Raw genomic sequence first — 10,121 nt, 5'->3', positions numbered from 1 at the left:
AATTGCAATAACACATTAACTCAAATAAAATAAGACAAACACTCAGGTAAAGTAAGATAAATATCTAGATGTCCAATGAGACTCGAACTCACGACAACAAACATGTTCGTGGAACCTCAATTTTCGCATTGATCATTAAATCAAGACATTATTGATAAAATTTAATAATTTTTTCTCGTTGATCATTAAACTAAGATATTATTGATAAAATTCAATAATATTTCAAAATAAAGATAATGCAAAAATCAAGATGTCAGATAATGTCTCTCAGCTAAGCTGAATCTTTGAATGGACCCCCAGTTCTTGGATCTGGGAACATCCTCGTATGCATCCCACCACCATGCCTTCATCATACTTTGTATATATTACGTAGTACATTACGTTTCCTGGTAGAAGGAAAGAAAAAAACACACACAATACATAATTGATATCTATACGTAAATCAGATGTGAATAAAAGCATAATTAAGCACTTGAAAAGATGCAAACTATTCTGATCAGTTGATCAATTGATTTGTATATTTGATTTTGTTTGTTTGTGCTCAAAAATAAAGAAAAAAGAAAAACAAGAAGGTCCATTCAAATTATTTTTATTCAAATTAAGTTTAATCGAATCAAATCATCATATTAATATTTGTCGTCTGATTAGTCACTTCTCTTGAACTGTACACAAATTACATAATAAATATATATTATACTTGATCCATAATTAATTTCGATACGACGAAACTCGATTTAATTTAAAATTTTAAAAGGTTCCATTATTAGTTTACGTAATTGAGTTAGTCAAGAAGGCTTATCTTGGATCTGCATCTTCTACTGCAATTGGAAAATGAGTGCAAAATCTCCCACCCCTCTCTGTCTGTCTGTCGACCAAGTTAAGCTCATAAATTCAAACACTTAAAGCCAAGGGAAAGTGTGATTGGACTCATGATTAGATGCCCGCCCATCTTCATCTCCATCTACACTCATCACATTATATACATAATAATTAATCCACTCTATATATAATATAAAATATTAATGTATAGAAATATAGTGAGAAAAAGGATTTATTAATTTTAACTCTGAATTTCAGGGTAAAATGCACTGAAAGTTTTATTTATGGCCCGACAGGCTGCTCTTCTGCTGCCTTTAGTGGAGGCGACAGCCCTTTGATTCCCTTCTCATGTCTCAGTTCTCTCTCTCTCTCTCTCTTTCTCCCTTTCTCTCTCTCTCTCATGTCAGTAATATGTAATAAGTTAACCAACAATGTCTTAGTATATTGATTAATTTTATAATAAGAATGTGTATTTATTTCACTTAATGTAAATTAATTGATTGATTTGATATATTTGTGAGTTTATTTCTTATAAAAAAATATAGATATATATGGGGATAAATTCAAATGGCGCCTCGAAATATTTGAAAAGGACAAAAAAAAAATCCTAAAAAAAAAGGGTAAAGAGCCTCCCAAATCTTTTAATAAAAAAATATATAATTACCTCTCTCCGCTGGGTGGTATAGTTCACTCACCCATTTTGCAACTGGTTTGACTTTTTTTGTTTGTAACTTATCGCTTTTACCCCTAATTGTTAAATAAATTACACATGTTCCTTGAAAACTACATAGAATTTATAGAGAAAAACCTCCAAAAGAAAAGAGAAAAGTGTGGCAATATAAAGAAAAAGAAAGTGATCATGTTTTTGAACTTTTATATTTAATAATTAAGGGTAAAAGTGACCATTTACAAATCAAAATGGCTAAACCAGTCGCAAAAATGTGCGAGTGAATTATACTGCCCAGCGGAGGGGGATAATATGCTTTTTTATTAAAAGGTCGGGGAGACTCTTTTGCTCTTTTTTTTTTAGGGTATGTTTTGCCCTTTTTCATATTTCAATGGGACAATTTGGATTTATCCAGACATATATATATATAATGAGTTAAACCTTCTAGCTTGTTTTCCACTTGATTGCTATATCTTCGCACAGGAGAGGAGTGAAGGTTTTCCCACTTTCGATATTTTACATAACTACTAGATATGGTGGCACGCAGTATCTACGCGCATAACTTTTAATAATACTTTTATTTTATTAAAGTTTATAATTTTTTCTTTATATTAAAATTTATCACTGATTTATAATTTCACATACAAAAATTGTCTCATAACTTTTTTAATACATTATTATCAAAGACATATTCTACTCAAATTAGATTAAAAATTAACACTTTGTACAATATATACTATATTGATAACTATAATTATATATATATATATGCAAAAAAAAAAAATACTAATATGTTATTATTGACAATAAGTTTAAACAAAATTAGATTAAATTTATTTTTTGAATACATGTAATGATATGGAATTAATTTTATAAAGAAACTTGATTCAGTGGTTGATTTAACATGAATTGAGAAATTAAAGGGTTATTTTAATATTAAAATAATTTAGTATAATGGTATCAAAACTACCAATTTAAGTCTATAATAAATTCTCTTTCATTTATAATAGTAAAGATGTAGTAAATAAACTCCCATTCCCTCTTCCTTTTCATCATTTGTTTAACCCTCCAATCATCTCTAAGCTACCACTGTGTGTACTGTGTGTATTTTTCTCTGTATATATACAACCAGCTTGCTAGCCCCTTCAAAAACCTAGCTACCTTCCTCAGAACAACCCCACTATCGATCAGCAGCTGCAACTCTCCACCATTCATCAATCTCTTTTTCATCATCGATCACTCGATTGTTGTACATCAGATCAGCCATGAACTTCTATCATGAGCCCGCCAACACTTCTCTCAACCTCAGCCTGTCATCAAGAAAAACTAACCTGATTAACCTAGACCTCGTCCTCGACCCCTCGTCTCCAATTTCGCCTTCGATCTCACCCCCGCTCAGCCCAGCCGAGCAACGGGTTTTCTCCTGCAATTACTGCAGACGAAAATTCTACAGCTCACAGGCGCTTGGAGGGCACCAAAATGCTCACAAGCTGGAGAGAACCCTGGCCAAGAAGAGCAGAGAACTAGGCTCGCCTGGTAGGCCCCAACACAGTTCCACCCACCGGCCTGGTCCAGTGCTCGGCCCGGATACAGGCTTAGACCGGCACGGTCAGGTGGGTGGGGTGGGAGGAAGAGATTTGAACTACGGCTATGGCAGCTGGATTAACGGTGAATATGAGAGAGGTGAGAGTGTTCGTCGACAAGAAGAGCTCAGCCAGCTTGATTTGTCTTTAAGGCTTTGATTAATTTCAGGTGGTCAGAAAATTATGTCGATCAGTTCCGTGGCGATTAGCAGCTACTGATTAGTAGGGAATTGAATCAAATGGATAAGTAATTAATAGTTAATTACTTAATTAATTAGGTATGGTGAAGCGCTTTCTTGATTAGTGCTAGTTAATTATTAATTAATTTCCATGGATGTTTTTAATTTGTATTTGTGGATCAAGAATGTTTCATATAGTATAGGGCTATTGTAGTTGATCAACTCAACTTCGGATTTCAGATTTGAGTTGCAATGAGAAAATTATATGGTAAATGATGGCTAAAAAGTTGGATTTCATTTTTTATTTTATATTTTATTATATTTTTATTTTATTGATTAATATATACGTGTTACGTGTATAAAAAAAATTAAAATCATCAAAATTTTAAATTATACAATCAAATTACGAATTTTTTTTTTCTAGAACTCAAAATACGACCCCTTAAATCAAAGGATTGATTACATTTTTTCCCTGTCATTCTTTTCAATATGTACGTACGTGATGTATGAATGAAAAAATAAAATAACATGCACATATCCAAGATGGAATTAAATTTTCTTTCCAAATTTTGTTTTATATGTTGTTCCATATAATATATATACATGTCCCCACATGCATATATAAGATATTTTTTAAATAAAGGGTTAATTACATTTAAACCTCCTTTAAAAATATAAAATTATATATTTTTTTTTTTAGAAAAAATTTGAAATTATACTTACACCCCTTCCAAATCTTCCTTTACACATGACACTCTTCTCTTATGATTTAGGCGAAAAATGCCAACACTAACAAAAAATTATATAATTTCAATTCTGCCACTCGTTTAATATTTTTATGTATATTTTGTACTTATTAAGGGATAAAGCTAATTTATATATGTGGAATGAGTTTAACAACTTCATATTTTTTTTCTTATAAATACAAATTTATTACATGAGAATATACTAAATGTAATTTTTCAGGAAAAAATGCAAGCAAACCTCCTGTGATATTGCAAATAAGCAAATTACTCTCTTATGAAATTCTTTTTAGCAATTTACCTCCCTATATTTTTTAAAATACAACAATTTACCTCCCTATATTTTTTAAAATGAAGTAATTTACCTCTTTAGACAGGGAGGTAAACGGGTCCATTTTAAAAAGCACGGGGAGGGGGGTAAATTGCAAGTTTTTTTTTCATAAAGAGGTAATTTCCTCATTTCCAATTTCACATGGGGTGAATTGCTATTCACCCAAATTTTTGCTAATGTAAGCATTTTTTGTCCAAACCTTATAGGGGGAGGAGGGGGTTTCAGATGTAAGCAATGAATTTTTAGAGGGGGTGTAAGTTTAATTTTGGAACTCCTTTTAATGGAAATAGTAATTTTACAATTTTAAAGGGGGTTTAAGTGTAATTAAAATTCTAAAATAAATATTGTCACTTTTGTACACATAGTACTTCTATATGTTAAATAAAATAAAAAACACAACATTATATTCATGTATCTCTACATAATTTTTTTTACTCACACATACCAAAAAATTAACGCACACACCCAAATTCGAGTATAAAACTCCCAATAAAAAAATTTGAGCTCAAACTATTGGATTATTCCCCGACGACAAATATGTCTATATTTACTTTCATTCGTGGTATTATCTATAATATGTTTTGGTACGTCCGGCTAGAATTTAATTGAACCCCGACGGAGGTAGACACATGATGTACTGTACTTATTTGCTATGCATATTGACAATCTTGTTCAACTGAAATTTGGTTAGGTCAATTAATTATATCATCGTAAAAATATTTTACTTGTGATGAGATCGATCACCTTTTTAAAATTTATTTGAGCTCATTTTATTAAATAAAATTCATTTGACCTCAAAACATAATAAAATAAAATCAAACCATGAGCAATTAATTAATCGCCGTAGAAAATATCAACCAATTTTAACAAAAAAAGAATTATTTTTTTTGAAAAAATAAAATTCGGTGTGTAGGTTTGAATGCACTAAATTAACATATATATTGACTAATCAACTTCTACATGAATATTTAGGTAAACTCTAATTAGCGTGGCTGAGGGCCTGTGATCTTAAGGTTATAAGGTCATAGTTTAAACTCCACAAATATATGAAAATATTTTAATAGTAAGTATCGTTTTATTTTAATAGAAGTTGTTGATTAAATATAATTATCTGATTTTTGATAATTAGTATATGATTATTATAATTGTCAATTGTTGATAGACATTGATATTCAATATTGGTGATTGTAATCTATTTATTCAATACATAATAGTTCCGTTGCTTTCACTTTAAAAAATAAAAAATAAAACCCTAATGCAGTGCAAAAAATAGAAGAAAAGTGACCAAAAAATCAAGTGATAATTTTAATATTATCACTGGTTATATATATATATAGTGACAAGAATATTTATTTTGTCACGATAATGAATTTTATAATTTCAATAATTACAATTCTTCTGTAATAATTGTTATTAGCACAAATTAGTAACAAAACAATACGCACAAAATTGTCATTAAATACAATTAGTAAGACGTGTATAGTGACAACAAATAATAGTTTTTATTATATTGTGTTTGGCACTAATTGTATTTAGTGATAATTTTATACACAATTTTTATCGTTAATAATTATATATTGATAAAATAAAAATTATTATCGTTTAATATATACTTTTAATAATAACTTCAAAATTACGACTTGATATTTGTCACTAACATTTTATTTTCTTATAGTGATATTTAATAATTGATGTCAAACCCTGAAGAAGCAAACCCCCTAATTTCCATATTGAAAAAAATAATATATATATATATATATATATATTCATGTATATAATTATTAACGATAAACCTAATAATGGTTAATTAATATTATTATGATAGCTGAGAAAGCCTTCAAGCACATGTTTGGGATCATTAGTTTAATTATGTCCAGCCGTCCATCCTCCGATAATTAACACACACACACATACGTATGTGTGTGTATAAATATGTAGAATATAACATACGAATCAAGTTGATGAAGTTTTGCCCGAATGGAATGTGGGAATGCCTATTTTTATATATATTTAATTCAATTTACTCCCTATAATATTGTAAATGAGCAAATTATCTTTCTATAAAAAAATAATAACAATTTACATCCCTATATTTTTTAAAATGAACCAATTTACCCTCCTGTCTAGGAAGGTAAATTAATTAATTTTAAAAAATACAAGGGAGGTAAATTGCTAATTTTTTTTCATAGGAGGATAATTTACACATTACAATATCACAAGGATTGAATTGTGTTTTTCTCAAATTTTTATCATTTTTTTTTGAATTATATTGAATAATATAATAAATTGAATCTTATATAATAAATAAATAAATAACATGTGAAACCCATAAATTAGCAGCCCAGCAACCACTAGAAATGGACTAGACCAAAAACCTGGCCCCAACTTTTGAGTGAGTTTGAATTCCTATAATTAGAATTAGATCGAAAATTGAGTGCAGAATTATATATTTTATGGTAAATTATAACGACCTCATCTGAGATTTGGTATAATTACAAATATTTTTTCGTTGTTTGAAAAATACAAATACCCCTTGATATTTCATGAAATTATGTAATCCTTGAATGAAGGTATGGAATTGTCAACTTTGCCCTTACTATTATTTTTTTTTAAAAAAATTGAATGGGATTGATGTAAAAACTTAAAAAATTATAAAAAATGCCTATAAAAAAATAAAAAAAAACATAAAATTATAATTTCAATCTATAAGAACATTTTTGTCAGTTTACAATAAAAAATAGATGAAAATCAGACGGACTGGGCTAATTGTTAGACGACCGTTAAAATCAAGGGGTATTGATAATTTTTCAAATAACGAGAGAGTATTTATAATAATACAAAACCTCAGGAGGGAGATTATTGTAATTTACCCTATATTTTATTCAAACTACAAGGAGTATTAGATTTCAATATACCAAAGTTAGTGAGTGTTGCATACAATTAAAGTAATTATTAGCATATTGTACTCACAATTATATAAGCTATATTTGGATGCTGAGATTTCACTGTCATAATCCATTTTCAGACAAGTCATGGTTACATCTCCCTTGAGATAATGTCTCACTTCTGCACATCCCATTATAAACTCCGTTTAAATTCAGAAAACCTTAACTCTTGTAATTCTTCATTTTTAGAATTTTATAACAATGTATAATATCAATACTTTCCTTTACTTGCTTCACAAATTTGTCATCATTGTGAAATTTGAATAATGAAGGGCCCATAAATTATAATTTTTTCATTGAAAATTAATTTGGAAAAAATCTAATTTTAGTCTTATAATTTATAGGGGTGGTATTTTTTTACCTGCACAGGTTGATTTTCAGAATTAAAGTTGCAAAAAATTATAAAGTTACAGGACCAAGTTGCAAAAATCAAATTGTACAAGACCAGAAATGTTTCCCCCTAAGTTATAGAACTAAAATTTTTATGTTTTCAATTAACTTTCTGTGAGAATTTTACAAATTGGAATATTAAAGATCCCATGAAGTTCACACAAATTTTGAGTTTGGAAGAAGAATTACAAGATTTGACAAATATGGGTAAATGAAACTTATGTAAATTTGAGTAAAATATAATTTTAGCTCTGTAATCATATATAGAATTGTGACAATTTTGGTCATACTGAAATCAAATTTCGTAACTTGATCCTGTAATCTAAAAAAAATTGGCACTTTTAGGATACCTTTATGATACGCTCATGAACAAATTAAGTTGGGAATTCTGACGAAACTGGTTGAAATTGTACGAAAATTGTAACTTATTTTTTTAATTACAAGATCAAATTACTAAGAATTAATTTCAACATGACCAAAATTTTCATCTTCGATAGTTACAAGCTTACAACATTTATAAAGACTTTCTGGCTTGCTTTAATCTTGAATCATTTGAATTTGTTGTATACTTATAGTGTCTGTCATATATGCTGAATGCCCATTTTATTGGAATGGACATGTCTCAAGTAGTTTGGAGCACAACATGGGCTTTGACATGCTAACAAACTATATTTGAACATTCTTAATTTGGTCCACTTAGCCAATTCATAAATAAAAGAGAAAGTTTGTGTTTATTTTGGATGGATCAATCAAAATGCATAAGAACAAATTTTAGTGCAGGCTTATTAAAAATTTGTTATCTGGAACATGTATAAAGCCCAAATTTGTAATTATTAATTAATTTATTTGACTTTCAAATATAATTTATTTCAAAATGTTTTGACATCAATAGCAGATACTTATGTAAAAAGTAGTTGATGTACTTTGGAAAATTAGTTAATAAGGGCGTCTTTACTTTCTGTGATGTGATTAAAATATGATTAAAGCTATGATAACTAGGTGTATGATTGGTTAATGTTTTATTTACTGTATATTATTGAACTAGGGATTAAAACTTGATTGTAGTTATTGTACTGTTTGCAATCAATCAATCAACATGTATGTAAATAGTGAAAAGACTACATTATCCTTGTGAAAAAAACAAAAAGTAGAATAATCATTAATATTCTTATCACCTATTAATTTAATGTCTTGAATCAATTTTGTGAAATCATCTAAATTTTCATCTATATTTTTGGATGAATCCAATTTATAAAGGAAAAACTTTTCGAGCAAACATAATTTACTTGGCAAGGACGTTTCTGTGTATAATTCCTCTAATCTTTCCCACAAAATTTTTGTCGAAACTTGTTTTCCAATTTTTCTTAAAACAGTGTTAGACAAATTTAAAATAATGGATGAATACGCATACTCGTCATTCTTCAGAAATATTTTCAGAGTATTTTCCGTCAAAGACTTTGAAAACTGTTTGTTGAATTAGTATCCCTTTTATCTTTTGTTGCCACATTAAAAAATCAATTTTACCGTCAAATGGCTGAAAATAAACCACAGTAAATATTAGTTAAGTGGAATAATAATATCGATGGTGAAAATAGCAACAGTAACCGTAAGATATAGCGAAAAATAGAGGAGTGAGATTAGATATTACTATGCGTCTTCAAGATCAGAGCAACCGTGGCTCTGATACCACTGTTGGGTTTTTATCCTTCAGCAGAAGCTCGAGAAATCCTAACTCAACTATTACAGATTTAGGGGGTTTTGAACCCTTAAATAATACAAGCTAAATTTACAGCAATAATGATAAATACAGAAATATAAACAACAATAAAGGAACACAGTAGAATATCAGCTCAGAGAACCAAGGATCCGAGGTAGTCACATAGGGCCACAAGAAAGGCCGGCAACCACAAAACCACCCATGATTGCACCTTTTTCTCACCAAGAGAAAAACACCTCAAGTTCACTAAGAACCGAACACAAAGAAGATTAGAACGACCAATAAGGTTTCAAGAACACAAAGTTTATTTCAGAGATAGTTTTTTCGGGGTTATAGAAACAAGAGGGAGAGGAGATATTTATAAAGACAAGAGAGGGATGAACATGGCGGTGGTGTGTCTTCCCAACACCATTGGGAAGCCATTATCGAAGAACCAGAGAAGGGGGAGAAGTCAAGGAGCCGGTTGTTATGAGAGGGAGAGAATCGGCTGCAGCCATGAGGAAAGAATGAGGGAGAATAATGAGTTAAGGTTAGGTTTTGGGGGTTTAAAAGCTAATCGGGTCGGGTCAAGGGTTTGGGCCTGGCGGGTTGTGGGCTGAGTGAGTGAGAGTTGGGCCTTGGTGAATAGAAGAGGGTCATCCAATGAGTGATGGGTTTTTTGCCTCCCATTATTGGTCATGGGCCAAAATTTTTACATTAGTAATTATTCCTAATTGTATCCACCACCGTTCCATGTACTGAAATAGT

At 29.8% G+C, this 10,121-nt stretch overlaps 1 protein-coding gene across 1 annotated transcript; it reads left to right on the top strand.

Annotated features, from left to right (window-relative positions):
• The first annotated feature begins 2,751 nt into the window (after positions 1-2,751).
• On the top strand, positions 2,752-3,228 carry LOC105155680 (zinc finger protein 2-like). Its single transcript, XM_011071600.3, has one exon. It carries the CDS (start codon positions 2,752-2,754, stop codon positions 3,226-3,228), a length of 477 nt encoding a protein of 158 aa, XP_011069902.1.
• The last annotated feature ends 6,893 nt before the right edge of the window (positions 3,229-10,121 follow it).

Source organism: Sesamum indicum, linkage group LG2, assembly GCF_026168435.1.
Source record: "Sesamum indicum cultivar Baizhima isolate 11 linkage group LG2, ASM2616843v1, whole genome shotgun sequence".
NCBI classification, from domain to species: Eukaryota; Viridiplantae; Streptophyta; class Magnoliopsida; order Lamiales; family Pedaliaceae; genus Sesamum; species Sesamum indicum.
This window is presented reverse-complemented; position numbering and strand designations above follow the sequence as displayed.